This window comes from Motacilla alba, chromosome 4A, assembly GCF_015832195.1.
Source record: "Motacilla alba alba isolate MOTALB_02 chromosome 4A, Motacilla_alba_V1.0_pri, whole genome shotgun sequence".
Lineage (NCBI taxonomy): Eukaryota > Metazoa > Chordata > Aves > Passeriformes > Motacillidae > Motacilla > Motacilla alba.
In genome coordinates this window covers 751,412-779,076 of record NC_052045.1, presented here as the reverse complement: position 1 = coordinate 779,076, position 27,665 = coordinate 751,412, and the positions used below count along the sequence as shown (strand labels likewise).

Sequence of the window (27,665 nt, the reverse complement as noted above, 5' to 3'; positions counted from 1 at the left end):
GGCCGTGCCATATCCATGGAGGCTGAAGGAGCCCTGAGGAGCCCAGAGCTGAGGCAGCAGCTGGGAGAGCCCCTGGCCTCGGGGTCGGGGCTGTGACTCTGCCAGGGACGTGGAGCTGTGCCAGTACAGGGGCACGGGTGTGCCTGGCCCCTGCTCCTGTCCATGTTCAGGGCTGCTGAGGCCATGGGAGGGAGGTTTGGTCTTCCCCAGCCCACCTGGGAGAGAGGGGGGCTCCTCCTGCCCCAGGAGGCCCTGGGCAGCTCTGCCTGGCTGCTCCTGAGCCCTGTTTTTCCCCCCACAGGAGGAGCAGGGTTAACTCTTCTTCCTCCCCATTCCCCTCTCCTGTGGCAGGCTCCAACTGCAGCTGAAGTGCCAATTATCAGATGACAAGGGTAGCCTGCAGCAATATAAGAGGAGTGTAAACAACCATAAATGCTAACTATTATCAATAAAATCCCCAAAGTGCTGCTCTGAGAGAGACCTCCTGGCATACTGGGTGTGATGAGCAGCTCTAATATCAGAGATTTTTTTCTCAGGGCTCTGCCTTGTTTTTGTTGAGAAATGAAAGCCCATGGGGGTTTATATACCCATGGGGGTATAGGTTAGACTGGAAAGACCTGAGGAGCTGGGGCAGAGCAGCTGCTGTCCCAGGGCTCTGGGAGGGATTTGCAGAGGCAGTCGGGAAAGCAGGTGACAGCAGAGGAGTCAGTTCAGCCCCGGTGCGGGTTACAAACCATGCAAGAGGAGCAAGTCTCAGGCCGTGTGTTTTGGTGCCCAGGGTTCTTTCTGGAGAGCTTGTTTCTCCTGCAGGGCTTGTTTTTCCACACCTGCCTTTGGAAGGACTGAAGAGGTGGCAGGGAAATGCAGCTCAGAGGAGGAGATGCTGCACTCAGGAGTCCAGGCAATGTGCCCACAGCTTTTCCTTGCCTCCGGAGGACTCCTTGTTTGTGTTGACAGGCAGAGGTTGGGGTTAGAGAATCCATGGAGGTGACAGGACTACACCTGCACACAAACGGTTTGAGAGTTGTTGCACTGAGGGCAAAATCCTGTTTCTGGAGCTTGCCACTGGTTTGGTTTGTAATCACAGACATTGATACTGGAAGAGACCTCTGAGATCATCGAGTGCAAGTGTTAAACCAGCACTGCCAAATCCACCCCTAAGCCATGTCCCTAAGCATCAGGAAATGGCTTTTCTTTGCAGCAATGTTTTTTGGGGATGCAGGGTTGGAATGAGCTGTTGGGTAGGTGCTGTGTAACAGAACACCCATGAAGCAAACCAAAGAAACCTCAGGATGATATTCTGCATCCTGTGTGAAATGAGCAGAGGTAAGCAGCTCTGAGCTGAGTTCAGGGTCCCAGAGGCTGCAGGTTGCTGCAGTGCCAGGTGGATCTGCCTGCTGCCTGGGGAAGCTGATGCAGAGGAGCCCCAGCCCAGAGCTTTGCACCAGCCCAGCTTGGTGTGCACTGCAGTGATCCAGCAGCTGACAGCAAATCCTGGGAGGGGGAGGACATGGAATCTTAAAATCCACTGACCTGAATGAACAGACCGTAAATCTGAGACAGAAAAAATTAAATCAGAAATTAAATCTGTCTCTTCCTGGCACTTGTTCTTTGCACCATCCTAGCAGATCATCTAAAGTTTCTAATGTCGTGATGCCTGGGCAGTGCTGTAGGAGCCTCTGCAAATTGCCAAGGTGACCCAGGTGCACAGAACTGGGGACAGCAGTGACTGGGTGAGCTGCTCTCTAGGCTGCCCTTCCAACAGCTTTCATCAGTTTTTATGTTTTATAAAATCAAAATGGAGCTCCTCCAGCTTCCTGAAGGGGAAAGGGCCTCAAGCTGTGCCAGGGGGGTTCAGCTTGGGTGTGAGGAGTGGGCAGGCACGGGCACAGCTGCCCAGGGCAGAGGGGTCCCCATCCCTGGAGGGATTCAAAGCCCTGGGGATGTGGCACTTGGGGACAGGGGTCAGTGGTGGCCTCGGCAGTGCTGGGGGAATGGTTGGACTCGATGGTCTCGGGGTCTTTTCCAGCCCAAATGTTCCTGGGATGTCAGGAGCAGCCTGGTTGCTGCTCCCTGGGGCTGTTCCTGTCTCTGGGAAGGGCCCCAAGTGTGGAACAGTTGGAACAGAACATTTGTCCATGGCACCTCTGCTGTAAATCACCCAAATCTGTCAGACCAAGGCACGCACATATTGTCAGGGAGGAACAGCAGTGTTGAACAGATGTTATTTCTGAGGCTTTGTTTGTGTTTATAGTGGATTTGTCTAATCCAGTCTGCGTGAATAATTTATGATAGATGATACCTCTATTATTACATCTGTTCCAAAACATGCAAGTGGGATTCTTGAGCTATTTTTGGCCATCCTTTAATCAGTGAATAATTGCCAGCAAACCCTGCTTTAGGGGAGAGGGTGGTTCACATGGTGTCAGGTATTACTGCAGTTTTCAGCCTCATGGCCTGCTCAGGAGGGAGGGCAGAGCTCTCCTGTTGCTGAAGAGTTTTGTGTCTCTAACCATGGTTTGAGCTTGGTTCAGGTGGTCCTGAAGGATTTGGGCCTTTGGTGCTTTCCTCCAAAGTGTCAGAAGTGGTTTGGGACAGTGAGTAAAGCAGCATTCAGCTGCAAGCCAGGCTTGGGGCGTCCCAAGAATTACCCCTGCTTTGGAAAGAAATAATCTGTGTGGATAAATTGCATGTATCGTAACACGTAAAGTATTTATAAATCTCCACTTGCCAAATCTCAGAAATTCTGTGCGGAAGGAGGCAGCTGAGATGATGCTTCAGTTGGTTCCACTGGTTCCCAAATGCAAAGCTCCCAAGGTCCATTGATTTGTTGTGGAAGGCTCATCCAAAATGCAGCTGATAGAAAGTCAGGAGGAATGAGACAGATAATGACTTCCAGTTGCTATTTAAATTGAAACTGATGAAAGATGTTAAATTCAGTGCAAGCAGGTTTCACTTGCTGACAAAGTCTGCGTTCCTAGGGAAGAGGGAGCTGGGTACTGTGTTTAATTTTGTGTTTGTTTGGATTTGCAGATGAATGCAGTTGGGATAACTGAGAATGTGAAAGGAGACCATCGGAAATTTGAGATCTGGTACAGTGGGAGAGAGGAGGTGTATGTGGTGCAGGTTTGTCCCTTCCCAGTTTGGCTGTTTGCACCTCCTCAGAGCTGTGGGAAGGAATGGTTTCTCACTGATCTTCATGCTTGTGCTGATAGCTCTACAATTGCCACTGTGCCCTGCCTGGATGTAATGGGAATCATCTATTTTAAAAGATCAAGTCTGTTTAAAATTTAGTGGTAGCTTTGGGGGAAAAGGGGGATTTCAGATAATTACAGCATAGAAAAGTAAGATTTTATTTCTACATTATAATGGATGACTCTTAATTCAAAATTCAGACAATTTTCTCTTCTCCCAGGCCCAAACAGTAGATCTGAAGATGGCATGGTTGAATGAAATAAGGAAAATTTTGTTCAAGCAGCAAGAGCTTATAAAAGGTACATTTGATCAATTTCAGTGTGGCTTTCATTCTGCAGCAGCAGCTTTCCTACTGGCACATTGCTGATCTTCAAGTCCACTCATTCTCACTGGAGAAGCAATTTTTAGAAGCCTGGTAGCAAAATGCTGGAGTGAGGCCTGGCATTGCAGGGAGTAGCATACCTTGAGCAGTAAAAACCGGCTGCTGATGTGACAGTGAATCACAGAAGTACATTTTTTTGGTCGTCATTACCTTGGGCATTGTTTCACGTTTGTTATCATAGGTTTAATTCAACAAGATACAAACCAGATGCCCGATTTGCAGCATCTCATGGTCCTCAGGAGCATGCCGAGTGTTGGATTTGTGCTAACACGCCACCTTAACCATAATTCACTCTGTGCTTTGCAAGAGCCCATAGGTCAGTTTTCCCTGATCAGAAGGGTTGTACAACAGCTCTCCTTTTGAAAGCAATGCTTCAAGTGTGAAGGTGCAGCAGAGAGCTGGCTCTGAAGCTGTGTTTGCCTCGCAGCAGGGGAGAAGCAGCAGCCTGGCTCGTGCTCGGAGCAGCTCCAGCTCTCCTCCCAGCTGGGGGACAGGTGAGTGCTGGGCCGGGCTGGGCTGGATGGGCTGGGCTGGCCTGGGCTGGATGAGCTGAGCTGGCCTGGCCTGGGTGCCCTCCCATCAGGGGACACCCAGAGCCTGCTGGCTGCCTGCTGCTGGCACTGTCTCTGTCCTGGGGAGGGGACAGCAGGGCTGTGCTGCTGCTGCTCCCTGGGTGGCCATGGCCTGGGGACAGGGTCTGCAGGGACGCCCTTGAGCCTGGCAGCTCCACCCGAGCTGCAGCTCCTCTGCAGATGGAGCAGAGCAAAGACAGGGCTCTGATTCAGAGCAGAGACACTGCAGCAGCTTCCCTTCCCCTCCCAAATTATTGAGAACTGGGCACTGAGTCCCTAATATTCACAAAAACATCCACGGAGAGGCACCAGCATTATTTCTGACCCTGTTTAACCTAACCTCGTGCAGTTGGTGTTCACTGGTGAAGCACAGCTAGTGCTGATTTTGTCGTTCTGACCCCTCAGGAAGCAGCAGAGAGCCTCCATCAGCTCAGAGGAGAACGACTCGGAGCGCACCAGCCCGGTGATGCTGGACAGCGGGCTGCTGTCCCCCCAGAACAAACCCCACAGAAGTAGGGCCCCCTCCCCTCCCCTGCCCTCCCTCTGGGGCCTCTCTGGGGCTGCTGGCCCGGGCTGAGCCCCACGCTGTCCTGCAGGCTGGCCGGGAATGTCGCAGTCGCTGGAGATCTGCGAGGGGCTGGAGGAGTGGGCGGGCCAGCAGTACCTGTGCAGCTGCTCCGACACCGAGGAGGACGAGGGCAGCCAGCTGGTAGGTGGCCATCCCTGTCACCAGTGCCATCCCTGCCCCAGTGCTGTGACATCCTGCCTTGTCCTCCTCACTGCACGGTGCCCGTGTCGTGGCCGTGTGCCTCAGAATCTCCGTGCCTCAGTGTGGGGGATGAGGAGATGCCTCAGCCACAGTTTCTTGAAATAATTCTAATTCAGGTGGCTGGTGGGGCTCTGCCACGTTCCCTGCAGCAGGCAGGCATCACAGCTGCATGATACACAGTGCAGCTAAATGAGATAAGCTTTTCTCTGTGCCACAGTCTCCAGGAAAATACAAAGCCCTTGCAGACTGCAAGAGGAGAGGATCAGAGGACCTGCTGGTGAAGAACGGGGATGAAATTCAGCTCTTGCATGAAGATGGTGAGGGGCAGTGGTAGGTATTTTAGGATTACTTTGCCTTATCTCCAAGAGCCTGCAGGGCAGTCCCCTGAAGTGCCCCTTGCTTGGTGATACAGTCATTGCAGCTCCTGACTGAGCTTTGGACCATTCCAGAAAGCTGGAGAAGTCATTTCTTGCCCAGACTAGATGCCATCCACACTGGCACAGCCTGGGGAAACAAGTCAGGACCTCCCTGGCCATGGGTCTCTGCCTGAGCTGGGAGTTCCCAACACCTTCACAGCCCCTCTTGCCATGCTGTCCCTCTGTCCATCCCAGCTCAGCTCCAGGCTTTGTTCCTCTGGGAGTTTAACAGCCACAGTGAGTAACTGCAAGGTGTTTTCCTCCCTCAGACAGCTGTAGGAGTGTTCCCTGCACTGGGATGGCTGCAGGCTGTTTCTGTGGTGTGTAAAGCTGTAAAGGCTCACCAGAGAACCCCTCAGAGCTGGGAGCATCTCCTGGGAGCACCCCTGGGTCTGCTGGGCACTGGTGTCCTTGTCTGGGGGGCAGCATGCCCCTCCTGGGACTTACAGCAGCTTGGCTGGGGTTTCTGGCTCTTCCCTGTCCAGGATGGTTCTGAGCAGCTCTCAGCCAGCCCAGGGTCTTGCCTGGGCTGTGGGCAGGGCAGGAGCTGGGTCAGGTTTGTGCAGGCACCAGCCTGTAAATGCACAGATGTCAATGCCCCGTGCAGGATTCCTGGCTGACAGCTGCAGCCCCTGCACTTCAAGGGAAATCAGAACAGGATAAAACAGAATATTTCAATTGCAGGGGATCTGCAAGGATCATCTAGTCCCACTGCAATTTGAAGAATTCAGTTTGTTGTTAGCAAAAGCAGATGCAAAGCATCTCAGGTTTGCTGAAGTTCACCACTCCTGGGGGCTTCAGCCAGTGCCAGGCGGAGATTTCTCACACCAAGCTTTTTGTCAGCACAATCTTCACTGATGAGTGACACAGAGGGTTGTCACTTATGAGCATGAGTATTTCCAGCTGCCTAAATCTTGGCCTGACTAAAATCATCCTACCAGTCTGGCAGAGGAGTGAGAAAAATAATTGTCCTCAACTCCTTCAGTAGCCAGTTTTCCTGAGCTGGCATCTCTGGAGGTCTCGGGCAGGGTGACTTGAGAGGGAGTCCTGTTCTTCTCCACTGTCTACAGAGGTGTGGGTTTTAATTATATTCCTGAATTTAGGTGGGAAGATGCCTTAAATGCTGGCCAGGCCCTGTTAAAATGTTCCCTGGCTGGAGCAAACTGCTGCTTGCCCCCCCAGCTGTGCAGAGCGTGCCCTCACCAAGCTGCTCCTGCCTTGGTGGCTTCTGTTCCTAATGCTGTTGTCGTTCAAAGGTTGGTGAAAAACCTCAACAGAAGAAAAGAAGGCTGGATTCCCGTGCACAGCCTGCAGATTGTAGTCGGTGACTGCAGATTTCGGAATGCCAAAGTTGCAGGTATTTGATAGCACGCCTAGCAGAAATGTTTCTTAGCTCAAATCAGGTCTTTTAAGCCATTTGCATTACACTTGATGTACTAAATCTGGCTGCGTATGCCTCTGCTGGAAAAATAGGAAAGCAAGCAGCTCTTCCAAAAAGCCTGCAAAAGTAGCAAATTAAGCTTTTTTGTTTGTTTGTTTAAGACGTTTCTGAGACTTTAGGCCGTGGTAAATTAAAACCAAGCATTTAAAAACGTAGATTTCATTGCGAGAGCACTGGGTAGAAGACCGGGGAGAAGAGATGGAGTCTGACCAGGGATTCCTGTGACTGTTCTCCTCCTCCCTGCTGTAGCTCACACCCCGTGTGAGCAGGAGGCACCTAAGCCAAATCTCCTCCTGCTGCTAAAGACATCGTGGCCTGAGCCCAGCACTCTAAAGGCAATACTTCCTCCTGCTGCCTCCCTCCTGCCCTCACTGCTGCCTGCTGGTTAATCCACCCTTAGATAAAGTGTATTATAAACAGGTTTCCAGGCTTCAGCCAAAGGCTTGGAGTCTGCAGACCCAGAGTTCTCATTTTCTAGCTGTAACTGTACATAGAAATAGACAGGGAAGCATAAGAGATGACACAAGAAAATGCCTTAAGAGCAGCCTGTTGCCCTTGCCGTGTCTGCAGTGTCACTGCTCCATGTGTTGCCTCATCACCACGCTGTCCTCTGCAAATGGGACACCAGGGCTGGAGATGGAACAGCTCAGGAAGCCCACACAGACTTAGTCCATTAAAAAAAAATTAAAATTACTAGCTATAACTGTATGAAGCAAATCTTGCACGGAGATTTCTCTTTAAATAATTCTTTCTGTCAGAATATTTTTTTTTTTATGAATGTGAAGGAAGCCATCTGAGAGGCTTAACATTCCAGCCAGCTCTTGATGGTTTTTGGTATATTTCAGTGAAATCCATCCTATACAGGAAGGTGTTTTTCATCCCCTTTGTTGCAGGGCAGTCAAATCTCCCAGGTTGAAGGTTTGCTGATTTTCTGTAAGGGGTAGTTTGCTAGCCAATGTTCAGAGTTTACTGGCACCTTGCAGTTATGGCTCCCTTGATGTCCTCTCCATGTATAACTACCCCATCTCCCCAGGTCCTATGCAGAAGGGTTTTCCAGCTGTGAATGCATCTCACAAAAAGCTGCTGGGAAACTTTGAGCCCTGCTTTGCATTGTCAGTGCTCATATCCCCCAAAACCTAGAGACTGTCAGCTCAGGGCTGGTTTCTAAAGCTGCTGAGTACAACCTGAGGGGGATGGCACGGGGTGAAACCACAGAAAATGCCTCCTGTCAGTGCCACACCACTGCCAGGCACCCCAGAGCCGTGTCCCCCAGCTGAGAGCGCTGGGGCTCTGTTTTCCCTGCGGAGGTAGCTGCTCTCTTTGCTGTTTCTGGAGGTAGCTGCTCTCTTTGCTGTTTCTGGAGGTAGCTGCTCTCTTTGCTGTTTCTGATGGTGCCTGCAGTCCCAAGGCACGAGTCTAATCTTGCACACCCTCCAGGAAAGACTGGGGCATGATGTGGGATGTTCTCTGCTGTATCCTAGAGCTACTCCTAGAGCTTTTCAGCAGCGTGTCCTTACAGCCATAAGCAACTTGCACTCTGAAAATTGATTTTCATGCAGTATTCTGCACTCAGCCATTGCCTTTACCCTGGGGCTGGTCCCTTCCCCCTGCAGTGACTCCCTGGCAGTGTCTGGGCTCTCTCCTGCTTCTTCAGAAGATGGAGCTCTTGTTCCAGTTAGCAGAGGGAGAGTTAGGCAGCCGAGCAGGGCAGGAGGAGCCTCAGATCCCTCAGGGACTGTGAGCTGCTTGTGCTGAGGTGCTGCTTTGCATGTCAGCAATGTAAACTTGACTAACACGTTGTGGGATCCCCCAGAGCTTGGAGAGTGTTGGAGAAACTTCAGTGCTGGGGGAGAGGCAGTTCTGGCATTTTGTGGGGGCAGTGCCTGTCTGACTGCTCTGCTCCAGGTTCCTCTAATTAAAACTCCATGTCCAGTCACAGAATTTCAGAGCAGAATTCATACAAATCTGGGGCTTGGGATTTTTTCAGGGTGAAGCCTTTATCTGAATAAATTACCTTCCCATTTCTGCTTAGATTTATCCCCCTGTGGGGGCCCAGCACAGGATGGCTGATACCTGCATGCCTACCAGCTGTTCCTCTCCCTCCTGCTAATGATTGCAGTGTTGAGCCAGTACAGATCACGAGGAAGTTACAGGGAACTCTTTGCTGTCCATTTGAAGTTAGCAGAGGGGTGTTTGGTAAATACCTCACTCCCCAGCCATTCCAGCTCTGCAAATCCATGGTCCCGTGTAAATCTTGGCCTGGATAGAGCCATGAGGTTCTCTGGGAGGAAGGTGGCTGCCTTGGAGATCACTTGGAAAATGAGTTTTCCTTCTGGTGTGCCTCTAGCTGTAAGTTCTGAGATTAGTCCTTGCTGCTTTCTTCCAGACACATTTATTCTCTCTGCTGTGCAAACCCATGGTGGATTTTTTACTGTGCATGATGAAGGAGCAGTGTTGTATTGCAGGTGGTAACATGCAGAGCTCAAAACGAACAATATTTGGAGAGAACTGTGCTCAGAAAGAGCCATACTCAGAGTGTAACTGCGGCTGAGGCTCACCCATGTGCTGGTAGTTTCAGGGGCCTTGCAGGGGTCAGGCATTGCCTGGTTAACTGGCTTGGCTTTTCCATGAATTAACACAGAGAAGCAAGATTAGCTCTTCATTTCAGGGAAGGCTGGGGCTCCAGCATTGCAATCCCAACTCCCCTTCTGCACTGGAGCAGGAGACAAACCATTTCTGCATGTGCCTTGGTGGCCTGGGTGGCCAGTGTGCCAGGATGACACTGTGCAGCCCTGGCAGGTCTGTGCCAGTGAAGGGAAGGGGTCCCAGCTGCACTGCAGCACCCAGGGCAGGGCTTGGAACCAGATTCCTTCAGAGCTCTCCTCCTGCCCAAGCCATCCTGGTGATTTGAGGTGGGCACAGCTCCTGTTCTACGTGCCAGACCCTCTCCTAGTTTATTTAACATCCTGCTTGCCACATCCTCTGCTCCAAGCCTTAGGGGGATCCCCTGTGCCTGCTCTCCATGCCAAAGAGCTGAGTAGAGGTTTCTCCCTGCTGGCAGTGCCTGAAGGACTGAGCTTGCATGTCCTGTGTCCCCTGGGCAGGGCACTGGGATTGTCCTGTGCTCCCTGGGCAGGGCACTGGGATTGTCCTGTGCTCCCTGGGCAGGGCACTGGGATTGTCCTGTGCCCCTGTTGGACAGGGCACTGGGATTGTCCTGTGCCCTCACTGGGCAGGGCACTGGGATTCTCCTGTGCCCCCTGGACAGGGCACTGGGATTGTCCTGTGTCCCCTGGGCAGGGCACTGGGATTGTCCTGTGTCCCTGTTGGGCAGGGCACTGGGATTGTCCTGTGCCCCTGTTGGGCAGGGCACTGGGATTGTCCTGTGCCCCTGTTGGGCAGGGCACTGGGATTGTCCTGTGTCCCTGTTGGGCAGGGCACTGGGATTGTCCTGTGCCCCTGTTGGACAGGGCACTGGGATTGTCCTGTGTCCCCTGGGCAGAGCACTGGGATTGTCCTGTGTCCCTTGGGCAGGGCACTGGGATTGTCCTGTGCCCCTGTTGGACAGGGCACTGGGATTGTCCTGTGCCCTCACTGGGCAGGGCACTGGGATTCTCCTGTGCCCCCTGGACAGGGCACTGGGATTGTCCTGTGTCCCCTGGGCAGGGCACTGGGATTGTCCTGTGTCCCTGTTGGGCAGGGCACTGGGATTGTCCTGTGTCCCTGTTGGACAGGGCACTGGGATTGTCCTGTGCCCTCACTGGGCAGGGCACTGGGATTCTCCTGTGCCCCCTGGACAGTCACTGGGATTGTCCTGTGTCCCCTGGGCACACTGGAGCTGCCTGAGCAGGGTGTTCATGCCTGTGGCTCGAGCTTTGGCAGGCTGCTGTGGCATGTTGGCTGAAAGGTGCCAGCTTTGCCACGTTCTGGCTCTGCAGCACAGCTCTCTGCCCCTCACACCCTTCAATGCCTGCAGCCACGGGCTCTGTGCCTGCCCCGGGTCCCTCAGAGGCAGCGCTCATTGCTTTTGGCCTTTGAAGCACAAAGCAGGGTCTCTCCTGTGCCCTGCAGGGCCAGAGCAGCTGTTGAGTAACCCAGAAAGCCATCTCCAGCCTGACAAAAGAAGGAGCCCAGAGAAGATATCAGCTGGCCTTGCTGTGACAGTGAAGTGATAGATGATGGAAATGAGTCAGAGCCTGTGGTCCTGCCTTAGTCAGTGGGAGTTCAGCTTTTAGGGAGCAAAGCAGGAGTGCTTTTATTTATTTTTTTCTGTTATACATTGTTCCCTGTAATCATGTAACATTTGTATTTCTCGGAATAAGATGCTTTAATATTAACACCATTCTCCATTACTTTATAGATGCTGCCCTGTGTAACACGAGAAAGTTTAGTTCCCCTTGATTGAGGGTGAACTAGCAGCATCCTATTTTCGATGCTCTTTGGAAGCTTTCAGCTAAGTGTTACAGAGAACTAGCACAGTAGTTGGAGTTGTCCTGTACTGTTCATCACATTCACAGAGCTCCACAGCCTCATCTGCTCTGAGTGGGACGGGGTCCTAGCAGCTTCTCATGCTCATAAAGGAAGCCATGCTCTGCTCTTTGTTTTCTTTCGCCTGTGGAAGTTATGGTATTTTATTAATTTTTCCTGCTGTTTTTCCATGACATACATCATGTTTCATCAGAGAAGTACACTACAGTTTCCTGACACTTCGTTTAGATGCTTGAAATTTCCTCTGCAGGTTGAAGTAGGTTTTGCCTACTTGCTAGCTGACAGCTGTTGAAGTTGCAAACAAGAGTTGAGTTTTGGTAAACCAAAAAGGAAAAAAAAAAAAAAACCAAACCAAGAAGCTGTATGTCCTGCTTAATTGATTTTATGGGTGGATTTTTCTTAAATATCTGCATCAGCTGTGTGAATGTAATGTTCTGTAAGAGCATCATCTGGCTGACTCCCATGTGAGGAAGCAATAACACTAAAGATCCTCTTTTTGCACTTAGGGTCTGACTCCAGCCCGTTGCAGTCAGCCTCCCTGATTTCAGCGAGGTCTGGATCAGGTCAAACTGACACCTCAGGGTTGTCACCAATCACTTAGGGTCCCAAAGCGTCCCAGGGCTGAAACCTGTATCTAGCAAGTGTTGAAGTTTACATTAATGTATGTACTTTTGGAACACGTGCCATAAATCCAAGCTAAATGTCCATGTTTGCACTAAGGATGTTCTTGTGATAAGACTTTTTCAGCATCTTTAACAATAATGTATCTATTGAATTCTTGAGAAGGGAAAATGAATGTTGAGGACTCATGATTTAATTCTGTGTTTCTTTGTCTAGTTTTGCTTTTGTAGAACATGGGTAGGTGCAAGTGGTTTGAACTTTGAAGCAGATGTGTGCAAAGAGCACCTGAGTGTGTGGAGAGCAGGGTAATGGTGTGCATGCAGTAGTGAGTTTGCTCTGCCCCAGCCAAACGAAGTGTTCATACCGTGGGCTGAAGGGGCACCTTTATGATCTGACCTTTCTTTGTGAGCTGCTCCTTAGACACAGTCCCAAGTTGATGAAGTCAGAGCATGCTGGGTTGGTTTTGTGCCTGGTTTCGTTGCTGAGCTGCTGGCTGGGGTGAGCCCTGTGCACCCTCAGAGCCAGGCCCAGCTGAGTGTGCCCCGAGCCCCAGCAAAGCCCAGCCCACCGTGTCCTTCCCTGGAATCCCAGTGCAGGGCTGTTCCACCACTGAAGGCTCTCCTGTGCTTTCAAATCCATCCCGATGCACTAACGAGGTGGGAAGGTCTGAAGTCACTGTGGGGGCTGTTTCTAGTGGTAACAATTCTTGTGGTAACAATACACATTTTGAGGTACAACTGTAAATATTTGTCTGAACCATAGCACACATTGCATATTGAATGATTTTAATCTTTTTTGTCTTCCATAGTTTTAAATCTAAGCTTTTATTAATTTATGAGGTTGATAAGTTCTGCAAATCTGAATGTACAGTCTGAGGTTTTTAACATTTGGAACTTTGCACACATGGTATGTTCCCCTGAGTATGCTGTTGAACTAGGCTCTCCATGTATATGTATAAACTACAGTAGAGAATTTTCTCTGACTGCAAGTTTAGATGAACTATATTGTATATGTACCTGTAAAAATGTGTTAAATCTATATTTAAAGATTAAAAACTTGTTAAATAAATCCACCTGAGAATGTGCAATTCTGTTCAAATACACATCTGCTCTAATTCTTGAGAAAAAAAAGTGCTCACAGTGTTGGTTTTATTTTATTTCCTTGCAACAACTTAAAACCTTCTTACGTGCATTTGGATTTTAAGGTAAGCAGTGGCAGATGATCCAATCTGTTTCTTGCTGGATGCAGTGGCAATGAAAGTGCAGAGGCACCTTAGCACCCATCCTGAGCTCTGAACGAGCAGCTGCTGACACCCTGCCCTGGCTCAGGGTGTCCCCAGTGTCCCCTGCCTCCATCCCAGCAGGGTCGGGGTGTCCCCAGTGTCCCCTGCCTCCATCCCAGCACAGCTCAGGGTGTCCCCAGTGTCCCCTTCCTCCATCCCAGCAGGGTCAGGGTGTCCCCAATGTCCCCTGCCTCCATCCCAGCAGGGTCGGGGTGTCCCCAGTGTCCCCTGCACCCCTCCCAGCACAGCTCAGGGTGTCCCCAGTGTCCCCTGCCTCCATCCCAGCACAGCTCAGGGTGTCCCCAGTGTCCCCTCCATGTGAAAACATCTCTTTGGGAGCACTGTGGGTGCACTGCAGGGTGTGTTCACCTCCCCTGTGGGCTCCTGGGATGCTGCTGGGGCAGCAGTGCCTGCTGGGCTTCCCTTGCCCCTCTGTTGTGTGCCAGCTGTGGGCAGTGCTGGTGGCACAGCGGCCTGGGACACGTGGGAGCCATTCCCCTGCTGATCCACCAACCTCTGCATTCAGGATTTGGGGACTTACACCACCACAGTGGTGCCAGTGCATTCAGAAATGCAGCCACGGGTCATTAGAGGGCTTTTATTTCCTTATTGCCACATTTTCATTGCATTCTCTCAACTTTTGCCTTCCAAGAGCAAAAGTTGTTTCATTTAGAAGCGTTTATTGAAACGCAATGGTCTCCAAAGCCACGGAGCTCTCCGTGCTCCCTCTCCGTGTCCCCAGTCCATCCTCCAGCGTGGCGCAGCCTCCGCGGCGCCGCCCGGGCTCAGGGGAGCCTCGTGGTTTGCTTGATCCACTTGACGTACTTGGAGACCCTGGTGTAGATGCCGTACTTGCCCGGCAGGGCACACTCCTCTCCCCAGCTGGTGATGCCCGTGAGGAACCAGGTGCCCTCGATCTCGGTGGTGTAGGGCCCCCCGCTGTCCCCCTCGCAGGTGTCCCTGCCGCCGGACGGGAAGCCCGCGCAGAACATGTTCTGCAGGATGGTGGTGGAGGTGCTCTTCAGGCACGTGGGCCGGTCCACGAAGGGCACCTTGAGCACCTGCAGGGTGGTGGCCTTGCGGCCGCGGAACAGCACCTTGCCCCAGCCGCTGACCGTGCCCACGCCCTGCCGCAGCAGCGCGTTGGTGAACTCGCGGCTGCCCAGGCAGATGGGGGTCACGTAGCTGTTGAAGGTCAGCGGCCGCTCCAGCTCCAGGAGCGCGATGTCGTTGTGGTACTCGTTGATGGAGGCGTTGTACGTGGGGTGGGGCAGCAGCCTCACCACCTTGCGCAGCTGCTCCGTGTGGTCATCGCTCCTGACGTCGTGTTCGCCTGCAGGGACCAACCGGGCTGGGTGCCTGGGGCAGCTCCAGGACTGTGCCCTGCTGGTGCCAGCCCGTGCCACTCCAGCCCAGAGGCTGCAGAGGGCTGTGGCAGCTCCAGGACTGTGCCCTGCTGGTGCCAGCCCGTGCCACTCCAGCCCAGAGGCTGCAGAGGGCTGTGGCAGCTCCAGGGACTGTGCCCTGCTGGTGGCAGCCTGTGCCACTCCAGCCCAGAGGCTGCAGAGGGCTGTGGCAGCTCCAGGACTGTGCCCTGCTGGGGCCAGCCTGTGCCACTCCAGCCCAGAGGCTGCAGAGGGCTGTGGCAGCTCCAGGGACTGTGCCCTGCTGGTGGCAGCCTGTGCCACTCCAGCCCAGCCCAGAGGCTGCAGAGGGCTGTGGCAGCTCTAGGGAGTGTGCCCCACTGGTGCCAGCCCGTGCCACTCCAGCCCAGAGGCTGCAGAGGGCTGTGGCAGCTCCAGGACTGTGCCCCACTGGTGCCAGCCTGTGCCACTCCAGCCCAGCCCAGAGGCTGCAGAGGGCTGAGCCCTCAGGTGCCTCTGAGGCTGTTCTGGCCAGGCTGTGGCTCCTGCCAGAGGCACCTGCAGGCTCCCTCCCACCTCAGGCCCCTGGCACAACCCAGGTGTGACACCGGGCACACATCATCCAGTCAGGCAGCACAGATGCAGATGCTTTTGCCAGAGTTAGCAGCAAAGTGGCTGTTGGGGATTTGCACCCTCAGAGAGAGGTAAGGGCATGCCTCCCTTGCAAAGGGGGAAGAACTCGCTGATGAAAAATACTGCTCTAAAATAAATAATGTATTGGTGAAAAGAAACTTCACATTCCCCTTTCTAAACCCCCAGAGCCACGGGGCAGGACGGGGCAGCGATGCCACCACTGATGCTCACAGGTGCCCCTGTGCCCGCCCGAGGCTGGGCTGCTCACCGCTGCGGGATGCTGTGATCAGCTGCGGGATGCAGTGATGGGGGTGCTCACAGCTGCGGGATGCTGTGATGGGGGTGCGGGCAGCTGCGGGATGCAGTGATCAGCTGCGGGATGCAGTGATGGGGTGCCGCAGCCTGTTCCCCGCCCCGTGTAACAGGTGTGCCGAGGGCAGGGCGGCTCCGTGCGCTCAGGTGGGTGAAGGGGCCGCCCCTGCCGCATCCCCCGCAGGCTGGGCAGGGTTAAGGATGGATTTGCCGAGCGCTGTCCCGCAGCCCCCGGGGCTTTGTGGTCGTGCTGCGGGGGTTCTGCTGGCCCTGCCGGGCTCCCCGGAGCAGCATCCGCGGCCCCTGCCTGCCGTGCCCGCACTGCTGCGGAGCCAGCCTGAGGTGAGCGGGTCCTGCGGGCTCGGCCCGGGCTTCTGCGGGCACAGGGGGAACGGCAGCTCCCGCCCAGGCTGTTTGTCCAGCCTAAACGCAAGGCAAACCTGCGGGAGGCTTTCGGCTGGTTTTCTTATGTTAGAGATGCTCGCTGTGGCTGGGGACCTGAAAACGTGATTCAGGGATGAAAGCGGAGAAGCAAAAAATACAGGGGAGGGGAATGCTTCTTCCACCGGGCTTGAAAGCTGCTGGGATGAGCCTGTGGCTCAGGTGAGCTCGCCCGTGGCCAGGCTGATCTGTGCCCAGCAGCTCTGTGGCTCTGGGACCGAGGCAGACCCGGCTCACTGCTCCTGCCAGCGGTGGTGGGACCTGCAGGACCAGGCTGCTGAAGTGCTGTAAGTTCAGCCGGGGCCTCCGTGCCCCAGAGCAGCTCGAGTCAGGCCCCAGAGCAGCTCGAGTCCTGCTGCTGCCCATCTCTGTGGTCAGTGCCCTGTGGCCAGTGCCCCGTGCCACGCCTTGTGCAGCCCTGTGCCCTGTCCCTCCCCTCCTGCCCCGCTGCTCACCTGCCACGGCAGTGAGGTTGTGGGTGTAGCCTGGCTTCAGGCAGTGTGCTGCTGTCACCAGCCACTTCTCGTTGATGATGGAAGCGCCGCAGAAGCCCAGGCCTTGGCTGTTCACCAGCAGAACCTGTGGGAGAGGGGCAAATCACACTCTGGGGTTTGTGTGAGCCTGGACCATGGCAGGTGGCCCTGGTCACAGCAGGGGGATGAAAGCAGCTGATATTTAAGTTTTCTTCCAGCCCAAACTATTGGGTGATTCTATGATCTGCTGAAACTGATGGAGCCAAAAAATGAGTTGCATTGCTCCTTGCCAAACTCCTTTCCCTCAGCCTTCAGCTTACTTTTGGCACGTTCATGGACTACTAGGCAATCTGTTGGTGTAGCTTTGTGCCCCACTGGGTAAAGCTGCTGTGACTCTGACTTCTGGCTTTCCTCGCCAGAGGAGAGCCCCATGCAGGCAGGCCTTGCTGCCGTGCCAGAAAACCGAATGGAAAGGAGCTGTGCTCCTGCTAGGCTTGAGACTACCGCCAGCCTAACCTCAGGGACAGGCTTAGGGTATCTAGAAGCAAGATGATCTGTACTCAGAAGGGACAAAGAGCTGGTACCTGCCAGGGCACCTCTCCCTTCATGCTGTCCGAGCCGCCGACAACGCGCGTGCCCGTCCTGAGCACGGGCGTGATGCTCGTGCTGGCTGCAGGGCTGCTCTCCGTGCTGGCTGCAGGGCTGCTCTCCGTGGCATTGCCCTGCGCCTCCTCGGGGCCGTCCTCAGGGTCGTCACCCGTGGTGTTCCAGTGCTCAAAGGTGTTCATGGAGCGGGTCAGCTTCCTCTTGGCCTCGGGAGCCGTGATCCTCCCGCAGGGAAATGGCACTGGGAGAGGAACGGTCACAGCTGGGACTGGCTGTGTCACACCGGCTTACAGCCACCCGAGGGGAGGGAGGAGGGAAATGCTGCCTCACTCAGCACAGTTTGGGACCAGCTCGGGGCCGCGGGCTGAGCAGTACCCTGTGCACTGTGCCTGTGCCCTGGAGCCCCAGAGCGAGCGATGTGGAAAAGCAGCAAAAGCATTGGTTGTTTCTGGGCTTTGGAAATGACATCTGAGCAGCTTTAGAAGTGAGAAAAGCTTGTGCTGAGCACCTGTGCCTGATGGGTTGGGGCAGCTGTGCCTGCTCTTGGCAGGATGTGTGCTGCATACCTGGGAATCCTGTGCTGGGCCTTTCCACAGCAGTGGAACAATAAACAGCCAGCTGGGAGAGGGCAGGAAATATCAGCTGCCAATTGTACAGATAATCCTGCTTGGCACCGAGGTGAGGAAAACATTAATAAACTCTTCCTAGAGTTGTATATTTCCTCTGTTAATGAAGAACTCGTCTGCAGGCTCGTTTCACACGAGCTCTTCCCGTTCCTCTCCCACGCAGTGTGTGCTGGATTCCTGCTGCTGGTGGCAGTCAAAATAGTAAATAGCACCAGGCATTGTCTTTCATCTGAAAAGCTCTCGGAAGCACTGAGCAAACAAACAGTAGTGTAAAATCAGATGTGAGTGTGGCCTACTGAGACTTCATCCTTTATTTTTAAACAGTTCACTTTAGGGACAGGACTCAAACGAGTGCTGAGTGATGGACAGTGGTACCTGCAGGCTTAGCCCACGAAATGAAGGGTTCAGAGCAAACAAAACAAAGCTTTTGCAGGAAGGACAATCACCCAACCTGAAAGATAATCTTCTCGTAAACCTTTCTGGTCCAGTGAAAGTGATAGAGCATGTTGGGCAACACGGGCTGAGCTCTTGATGAGATCCTCTGTTCGCAGGATTCCCAGCCCAGGACACTTCCCAGACTGACTGCTGGCAGGCAGCACTTCCAGGAGGTCAGTGTGCCCTGCTGCAGCTGACAGAGCTGCCCTGTGCAGGTCCTGCATGTGAGCCTGGGTGTGTAGAGCTGCTGCTGCAGCTCTTAGAAATGTCATAGCATCCAACGTTAAACTGACTGCAGATGACAAAATATTTATCTGCTCAATCTCCTCTCTGCCTGATGTGCTTCTGAGCTGCTCATGCCCAGGTAACTTGCTGTGTTGTGGTGGGTCTGCACATGTCAGTGTGTTTATAGGTGTTGTAATGGTCTAGGGGCAGGGTAAAGCTGGGAGCACAAGGAGAACCTGCTATTCCTCAGCCCTTTGTGAAGCTGCAGCCTCAGGCACTGCATTTTCCGTCCACCCCACCCAACACGACAGCTAAGCCAGAGTCCAGCTCTCGCTGAGGGTCTCTGCAGATCCACGCTGCTGGGAGGACAGCACCAGCACAAAGCTCCATTGCACCCACCCAGCTCAGATTGTAAAACACTGGGTCAGGACCAGCCACAAAACAGACCATCAGGAGGATTTAGAGTAAGCAAAATCTTCTTTTGTTCTGAAAAGTTCAGAGCATCCTCAGTGCAGAATCAGTAACTAACTGTTAGCTCATACTGGAGGGGTGGGAGTGAGCCCTGGCTGGGTGCTGGGGTGGCTGAACATCACCCTTCTGCCCTCGGAACATTTCTGATCCATATGCAGAACTGTGACATGGCTGGAGCCTGTCTGAGCAGCCATCTGAGACCAGCGTTTGCCTCTGAACAAATCCCGGGATAAGTACCCTCCATCTCACCCGGGCTGCAAAAGGGATGTTTTAAAGGGTGATTGAACCCTTCCAGCCAGACCCCAATGTGCCCCGGGGAAAGGGCAGGGTGGGCTCTGCCTCTGCCAAGCAGGAAAACCAGCAACAAGGTTTCTGACGGGATATTGCACCTGTGAAAGTCATGTAACTAAAGCCAGGACAAGGCCTTGAAAACTTTAACCCATATCACTTAAAAGCAGTTTAAAATTTCACCTGTAGGTTCGCAGGACTTTCCATCTTCATGGAGCTTATAGCCAGGAGCACAGGAGCACACCACCTTCTGTGGGGGCTGGTGACTGCAGAAGTGCTTGCAGCCTCCGTTTTTGATGGCACAAGTGAAGTCTGAAAGAAATGAAAACGAAACTGTGGGAGCTCTTTGGAAACACAGCTGCTCAGGGATTCATGGAGACTCGGGGGTCTGGGCTCGGCACCCCCGTGGCTGCCCCAGACCCTGGGAAGCAGAGCGTGGTTTGCAAGGAGAGGGGGAGCAGGGCAACCCCATCCCTGCCCACAGTGCAGGAGCAGGGGGCACTTCTTGGGGCAGGCGGGTTGAGGAGCTCACAGAGCCCCCAGAGCCCTGGCTCAGCCTCCTGCCTCCAGCAGCTTCGTGCTGGCTGGAATTTGGCAGCCTGACCCTACAGGAGTGCTGCAAATATTTGGTAACAAGCCACGTGATTTCCCCGCTTTTGTGTTTTGGGTGCCCTGTGTCAGCCTGGAGCAGAGCCTGCACCCGGGCACGGCTTGCTGCTGGGCTCCAGGCTTTGGGACAAGCCTGTGCTCCTGCTGAGGCACCCAGGAGCTGTCCCAGCCTGGCTGGAGGAGCCCTTGCAGCAGCACCTGTGATGGAACAAGCCCGGCTGAGGCAGAGCCAGGTTCCCATCACTTGCACTTCCCCCAGCCCAGCCCTCGCTCCTCTGGGAGGCAGAGCCTTGGAGGTGGGGAAACACAAATCTGCAGAGGCCCTTGCAATTCTCAGCGAGTTTTCAAATATCTTCACAGCAGATTAACTCCACTCCTACTTCCTCAAGGACACCTCCCTTCCTGTAGCCATTTTAGTGCCATCATTTACTATTTTTACAGAGCTCTTCTTCACGCCTCACTTCCAGCTCTATTTTTGCTCCTCACTTCCCCGAGAAATCTGCAATGAGACTATTTAAATTTGATGCAACTTTGAAATGCTCTTTTTAACGCACGCTCCTCTCTTGCCAGAGCAGAAATACAACTAGAAAGAGAATCTTTTATTAGTGCAGTGAGTCTCGCACATTATGCGAGTTGCACAGCCCCTGATTATATTAGAAGAGCTGAATATCCCTCTTGCTTAAATTATCAGCTGTTTGGTTTTCATAAACTCCTCAACCCATCAGGAAAATATTTGCCTTTTATTTGCCTCCAGAATCAAGGTTGCTGCTGATAGTTATAATTATGAATTAAGCAGAGTGCCACTGAGAGGCAGTCAGGACAGCCCTGCCCTGCCCACTGCTGCTCAGCCTGGCGTGAGAAAGGGGACGGGGAGAAGGGGGTTCCGTGGGGGCTGTGGGAAGCTCTGCTTCCAGCAGGCTGTCCCTGATGGAGCAGACCCCGGAAAGCTTTTGGGACACGAGGGAAGGGTTCTGTGTCAACATTTGCCCTGGCAGCCACAGCTGAACAGCAGACCTTGAGCCTGAGTCTCCACTGAGCCCTGCCTAAGAGCAGGTGCTCAGCACGGGGGGCTGGGCAGCGCCAGGACAGCCACTGCTGTCCCCAGGGTGTCCCCAGTGCCATCCCCAGGGCCAGCAGCACCAGAGACAGCCACTGCTGTCCCCTGGCATGTCCCCCTGCCATCCCCTGTGCCAGCAGCACCAGAGACAGCCACTGTTGTCCCCAGGTGTGTCCCCAGGGCCAGCAGCGCCAGGACAGCCACTGCTGTCCCCAGGCATGTCCCCCTGCCATCCCCTGTGCCAGCAGCACCAGAGACAGCCACTGCTGTCCCCAGGGTGTCTCCAGGGCCAGCAGCACCAGAGACAGCCACTGCTGTCCCCAGGTGTGTCCCCTGGCATGTCTCCAGGGCCAGCAGCACCAGAGACAGCCACTACTGTCCCCAGGCACGTCCCCAGGGCCAGCAGCACCAGAGACAGCCACTGCTGTCCCCAGGTGTGTCCCCTGGCATGTCCCCAGGGCCAGCAGCACCAGAGATGGCCACTGCTGTCCCCAGGCATGTCCCCCTGCCACCCCCAGGGCCAGCAGGGTGAATTTACACCCTCCTGCCTCACAGCACAGCAAGGTGGGTGTCCCCCAGCCCCGAGGGTGGCGCTGACCCCGGTGTCCCAGGGGTCCCAGCAGAGCAGCACGGCCCCTGCCGCAGCCCTGGCACGTACCTATCTCACAGTTCTTGCCTTCGTAGCCAGCCGGGCACCAGCACACGTAGGAATTGATCTCGTCCTTGCAAACGGCTCCGTTTTTGCAGGGGTTGGGGTTGCACTGATCCCCGTCTCGGAGAGAACACACAGGTGAGCAGACACGGCTAACACACACAGAGACACAGAGACAGACACACAGAGAGACACACACAGAGAGAGAGAGCCCAGCCGGGCCAGAGACAGCACAGCTCCCTCGGGCACGGGGAACGGCCAGGTCCTGGCAGGTCCCAGCTAGAGACAGCACAGCTCCCTCGGGCACCGGGAACGGCCAGGTCCTGGCAGGTCCCAGCTAGAGACAGCACAGCTCCCTCGGGCACCGGGAACGGCCGGGTCCTGGCAGGTCCCAGCTAGAGACAGCACAGCTCCCTCGGGCACCGGGAACGGCCGGGTCCTGGCAGGTCCCAGCTAGAGACAGCACAGCTCCCTCGGGCACCGGGAACGGCCAGGTCCTGGCAGGTCCTGGCAGCTGAGCGTGCAACACCCGGGCAGCACTGGGGCAGCACGGCAGGGCTCTGCTGGAGCCGTGTCCCCTGTCCCCTGCGGGTCGGCTCTGCAGGAGCTCATGGCTCGGCCACGTTAGCCAGGTGTAGGAGGTTTGCTGCCTCGGGAGCGCTTTGGGGATCCCAGTCTGGTTGTTTAACACTCAGGCTGTTCTGTGAAAGTGCGGGTCTGTCCAGGGGGGTGTGCAGACCTGTCTGTGTGTCAGACTGAGAACCCTGGCGCTGCTCTTCCTTTCCCGCTCCTGCACTGCTGTTACCTGCTCTGCATTTCCCCCCTGTGCCAGGGCTTTTATTTTCACAGCTCTCCAGCTGAGACCCTGAGGCTTTAATGAAAATACCAGTGCAAAGCTGGGGATCTGCAGCTTTGGAGAAGCGACTCGGCGATGTTAAACCGCGGGGATGCCCTCGGAAGGGCCTGTGCCGGGGCAGGCCGAGCCGGGTGTGTGTCCCGTGAGGGGCAGGACGTGCGGCCCGCCAGGCGCTTTCGGCACGGGGCTGCAATGCAAGGAGCAAACAGCAACAAAATGGTTTGGGCTTGTCCCAGTCCTGGAGGGAGCTGTGCAGGCAGGTGAGGATTGCTGTGCCCGGGGAGGGCAGCTGGGCTCCTGTGGGAGCAGGGCTGAGCTCCCGTGGGCCTTGGGAACAGCAAACCAGGCACCCCAGAATACAGGAATAGATGGCATTCCTTATTTCTGATGAGCTAATTTGTTACAGTGGCTGGGAAACTAATGCAGTGTTGAGTTTCATCAGTTGTTTTGTCAGAGGACAGTCCTACAATGCAAATGTAAGGTTTTTATTTTATAGTCTGGACTGAGTGATCTGAATTATTTAAGGCTGTTTAGTGAGATGTTCTGGGCACTCTGCCAATCTAACAAACAGTTCATTTATTGAAATGTCCTCAAATTAGTTTCAGATGGTGTAGTGGGCATGGAAATCTTTTTGTTAAGGGACCAAGGAGTTGGGGATGGAGGCCGCAAAGGAAGAAGTAGATGTGGAAAGAAAGCATGAAGTCAGGGTGTGAATTGCAAACAGCTGTTTGCTGTGATCATGTTGAGTCTCCACTCTAATGTGGCCTTTCTAGGGATTCACGCTGAGCCTTCACAAGGCTGTGCCTTATCTGGAGATCTCTGCTTGAGAGCAGAGCATTTGCTATTTGCTGAAGGGGTGCTAATTATTGCTGTGGGGTTTTACTCTGTGGCACAGCTGAAACTGAAGCCCAGGGCATGGGGCTCAATGAGATCCAGCAGTCTGCCTGAACTGGTTTTGTTCCGCGAGGTTTTTGAAATTTGATTAGAAAACCCTGCTTGAACAAATAAAATGCTAAGGCATCCTTTTTTTCTTTTTTTTTTTTTTTTTTTTTTTTTTTTTTTGGCTTGCCATTTCTATACCAACGGGACAGACCCAGGCTGGGCACTGCAGGATTTGGAGCACCAGGCTCTGCCCTTAGAGTTCCTGGATGCTGGAATACATTTGTCACAGAAACATCAGGTCTTTATGCACTGAGAGAGGAATATTAACCATTAGAACATGAAGAAAGCAGCTCTTACCAATGTATGTTTGCCAAAACTGCATCTGCAAAGGGAAAAAAGAAAAAAGTTTCCTTTGTTTTCTAATTTCTGGGTGTTGTCTGACTGAGGCAGTACCTGGATAGCTCCAAAGCTGGAGGGAAAGACTTGCAGGGAAATCAGCAGCTCCATATCCCAGCGGTGGCTGATAAAGCTTTTAACACAGCTCCCCAGCCCAAGTGCTGGAGCACAAATGAGAACTCGACAGAGGCTGCCCTTGGCCCTGCAGGTTTTCTCCTGGCTGCTCCCTCCTCCTGCCCCAGCTGGAGGGAGCAGGGTTAGGTTAGAGCAGCACGGCACTCACCGTTTTCTCCTCGTTCTCAAACACCTCTCGGGCCTCCTCGTAGCTGCACTTCTCCTCGATGCACTCCCTCTCCAGGTTGCCAGGGATCACCTCCTCCAGCCGGTTGGAGTTGGCTCGCCGCTGCCTCTGCAGCACGGCGCTGGCCTCTCTGCTGCCCAGGAACACTGAGAGGGGACAGGAGCAGGGCTGGCAGGGCTCTGCCCTCCCTTTCCAGGTGTGCACCCCATTGCCCATGGCCAGGGACACTCCAGGACAGTCACTGTGTGCTGAGCTTTCTTTATTGCCCCCTCTCCCTTTACTGCCCCTCTGCAGCACGGCGCTGGCCTCTCTGCTGCCCAGGAACACTACAGGGGACAGCAGCAGGGCTGGCAGGGCTCTGCCCTCCCTTTCCAGGTGTGCACCCCGTTGCCCATGGCCAGGGACGCTCCAGGACTGTCACTGTGGGCTGAGCTTTCTTTACTGCCCCACCTGAGCCCAATGCAAAGGATCAAATCTGCAGAGCCAAGGTCAGAGCAGTCCATAGAAATGACTGATGGCCAGAGGGTGATTGGGAGTGCTCAGGTTTGATGCTTAAAACACCCTAAAGCAGAAGGTGTGAGCATCTCCCATCACAGATGCACAGACTGCCAGAAGCTGTTTGAGAGGGGCAAATAATGGGCTTTTCAGGCTGCTGCTTGGTGAGGTCCTGCTTGGCCACACAAACTGTCCTCCCTGTCTGCCTGTGTGGCTGTGGAGGGCCATGTGCCCTGCAGAGCTGCGGCCCTTGGCAGCCAGGGGCCATTTCCTCCTCTCCCTGCTCCTCATCCTGGCCCTGGGTCCCAGCATCTCCTGCAGGCAGGAGGGGGCACGAGCCTTCCTCACCCCTGGGCCCCTCCTCAGCGGGCTGTGGTGTCCACCTCCCTCAGCAGGTCCCACGCGCTGCTCTCACGAGCACAGCTTGGTTGGGACTGCGGGCTGCAGGGCCTGTGGGGTGACAGGAATGGCAGCCTCCGGACTGGACACCATGCTCAGCCTGGGACCACGCTCACACACCCTTTACCAGCTGAACCCCAGTCTGCCAGAGGGACACAGCTCTCTAGGCAGGTGCTGCCAGGGCACACCTGTCCTGCCCACTGGATTTTATAGGGGCTACACCTGGGTGGGGGGTGGCAAAAATATGAGGTTCTGCTCACTTTCCATTGCTGAGCAAACATTTTGGAGAGAGCCTTTTCTTAACCTGTTTCCAGCAATGTTTAATGAAAGAAGACAGGGCAGCCTTGCAGGAAACAGCAGCTGACACTGGGTGTGAAGCAGCCTCTGCTGGAACTGTTGCTGCTGCAGATAAATCAAGCCCGGCTGCATTACTGTGTGTGATTGCCCACATCCATCAGCTGCTCTCTCTTGTCTCCAGCTCTGGCTGCATCCCACAGTCTTTGTTCAAGCCACGCTGGGCTTGCCTTTAAACAAGCCTCCAGTGGCAGATCCAATGAGTGTTTTATGGATGGGAGCACTTGTTTGCTCTCCGGGACAAAGTGATGGCACACAAAGAGGTGTGACTGTCACTCCCCCGGCAGCGCTCTCCCCTTTTCCCCTTCTTGTGTGCCTCCTAAAATGGCTGAATCGAGCTCTGAAAGCTCAAAGATGCAAAAAACCCAAGGAAAAATCCATTCTGGGAATTAATCCCTGTGACGCATGCTGTATAAAATCAGAATAACAGCTATTATTTCATTGCCCAGCAAAGAGGCAGAGCTCTGGAGAGGAGCTGTGAAGTGCAGAGTGCCTCTGAGCTGCTGTCCCACCACCAGGTGACAAGCTGTCCCTCTGCCAGAGTCTGTAACACCTGTGCCCAAAAGCGAAGGCTTTGCTCGCTTTGAAGCGAACTCACCTGTGTTTTCAGCAGCAAGACAAGCTCCCAGGAGGCACAAGGAGAGCAGGAGGGGGACATTTGCCATCTTGTCCCCCTGCCCAGGCTCTCGCTGACAGCGAGTGCGGGTGGCTGAGCTGGGTCCAGGGTTCAAAGTGCAGGTGCTTGTTTACTGGCTCGGGGCACCCTGGGTGGAAGGTCCCCAGATGTGCCAGTGCCCAGCAGAGGCAGCTGGTGCTCTGCCACCAGCACTGCAGGGTGAGCTCCGTGGCACGGGGGCTCGCAGCCCGGCAGGGACAGGGACAGGGGAAGGGACAGAGGCAGGGGAAGGGACAGGGGCAGGGACAGGGGAAGGGACAGGGACAGGACAGGGACAGGGGCAGGGACAGGGGAAGGGACAGGGACAGGACAGGGGCAGGGGAAGGGACAGGGGAAGGGACAGGGGACAGGGGAAGGGGCAGGGACAGGGGAAGGGGCAGGTGCAGGGACAGGGGAAGGGGCAGGGGAAGGGACAGGACAGGGGAAGGGACAGGGGAAGGGACAGGGACAGGGGAAGGGGCAGGGGAAGGGGCAGGGGAAGGGACAGGTGCAGGGACAGGGGAAGGGGCAGGGACAGGGGAAGGGGCAGGGGAAGGGACAGGGACAGGGGTGTCCTGCTGGACATGCTGCTGTCTCCAGGCTGCAGCACCACTCACTGCCCTCAGGCCACAGCAGCCTTGGTGCTTGGGAAAGCTTTTCCTCGAGCTAATGAGCCATAAATTCTGTGCACTCAGTCTGGAAAAGGAGGAACTTTCCTTTGTGAGGCAACGGGTGCAGACGTTTATGGTTCATGGTATTTGGGGCTGCCTCTGTGTGCAGCACACACCCAGCAGGTGAAGAGGAGATGCTGAATATGAGTTGCAGCCTTGTGAGATCCCTCTTTTCTTGGTGGAAAAAATCCTTTATCTTCCTTTTCTTGAGCAAACAAAAAGTCCTGAAACCTATAATTCATCTTGTTTCTTCTTGCTCCATTTGAAATGATCTTTATTCATCACTGACAGTAGCTTTTGTTATCAAATTTCTGCAGTTGATAAATGAGTTTGGATGAGGTAATGTGCTGTTGATGTAAATTGAATGCAAAGTGAAGAAGGTAATGATTGCCTCTCATTTTCTGTGCATAAGGAAATGCAAATGTGAGAAAATAAATGGAGCTAAAATGCTGAAACAATACATCTATCAATAAAGAGGAGTGGGGAGAATGGCTGCCATAACAAAGGATGATTAGAATCTCATTACTGTAAATATTTTACTTTGGAACATAGGTCAGTCAAATTATTTTAGGTTTATGGTGCATATTTCTCGTGCAATAGTTTTTGCAGCATTATTGCCAATTAATCTTCACAGAGAATGCCAACACCATTAGAATAAGCACAGCTATTAATACAAATAATTTCTATCGTGTACTACTACTGCTGTCAACTCCTGGGGCACTAATTTGAAAGCAAAGTGCTTCTTTTTATTTATTTTGCAAACAGATCCTGAGCACTGTGATCCCCCACGGGCCCTTTGGAGATGAAAGCTCTGCTGTCCAGGTGGGTGCCACCAATCAGATCTGGATGTGTCCTGACTTGGTGTTCAATGTTTCAGAAGAAGAGTGTTTAAAATGACACCCAAGTGACGTTCCTCCCTGCTGGACAGCTTTGCTGTGGCGATGAGCTGTTGGGGGATGTCTCCTCTGGTGTGATGTGGGTTTTTATTGAGATACCCCTTTTTTGTTGGAATGGAAGCATCCCCCCATGATTGCTGGGCCTGTGCTCGTGCCCAGGCAGAGGGAATGGCAGGGCAGCTTGTTCCCCCTCTCACCTGGGGGCTGCCCCTCCTTCAGAGGAGCTCTCTGCTGCCAAGGGAAATGAAGCTTGTGAGCAGCCAGAACCAGAAATCTATTTCCATTTTAATCTCATAGATCTTTTAAAAAATGTGCTCTGCCTGCACTGATCAATAATGTTAACCAGCCTGATGGCTTGAGGATCTTGTTAAAGGATTGTTCATAATCTCCCTTGTCTCCAAA

General features: G+C 53.9%; 2 protein-coding genes across 7 annotated transcripts in view; one reads left to right on the top strand and one right to left on the bottom strand.

Annotated features, from left to right (window-relative positions):
* MCF2 (MCF.2 cell line derived transforming sequence) overlaps positions 1-12,952 on the top strand; it is a 60,673-nt gene extending 47,721 nt beyond the window's left edge. For 2 of the 6 annotated variants that reach the window (XM_038122991.1, XM_038122996.1), the window contains 8 exons: positions 3,034-3,126; positions 3,416-3,494; positions 4,005-4,071; positions 4,555-4,661; positions 4,746-4,858; positions 5,136-5,248; positions 6,591-6,691; positions 10,847-11,126. In XM_038122991.1, coding sequence (XP_037978919.1) covers positions 3,034-3,126; positions 3,416-3,494; positions 4,005-4,071; positions 4,555-4,661; positions 4,746-4,858; positions 5,136-5,248; positions 6,591-6,691; positions 10,847-10,947 — 774 coding nt within the window. In that variant the 3' untranslated portion in view covers positions 10,948-11,126. The other 4 variants (XM_038122995.1, XM_038122994.1, XM_038122992.1 and 1 more) reach the window with 4 other exon arrangements.
* A 796-nt stretch (positions 12,953-13,748) lies between these two features.
* Positions 13,749-25,812, bottom strand: F9 (coagulation factor IX). Its single transcript, XM_038123155.1, has 8 exons — positions 25,640-25,812; positions 23,776-23,939; positions 23,454-23,478; positions 21,365-21,478; positions 19,224-19,352; positions 16,974-17,236; positions 16,372-16,495; positions 13,749-14,499 (listed from the first exon to the last, which is right to left on the bottom strand). The coding sequence occupies exons 1-8, from the start codon at positions 25,704-25,706 to the stop codon at positions 13,952-13,954; spliced, it is 1,434 nt and encodes a 477-aa protein (XP_037979083.1). The 5' UTR covers positions 25,707-25,812; the 3' UTR covers positions 13,749-13,951.
* Positions 25,813-27,665: the final 1,853 nt, after the last annotated feature.

Excerpts from the sequence above, each read along its gene's own strand:
- F9 (XM_038123155.1), bottom strand. The coding sequence starts at position 25,706 with ATGGCAAATGTCCCCCTCCTGCTCTCCTTGTGCCTCCTGGGAGCTTGT. Across the intron at positions 21,479-23,453 it reads GTTTTGGCAAACATACATTG|ACGGGGATCAGTGCAACCCC; the intron begins GTAAGAGCTGCT and ends GTTCTCTCCGAG. Across the intron at positions 16,496-16,973 it reads AGGGAGAGGTGCCCTGGCAG|GTTCTGCTGGTGAACAGCCA; the intron begins GTACCAGCTCTT and ends CCTCTCCCACAG.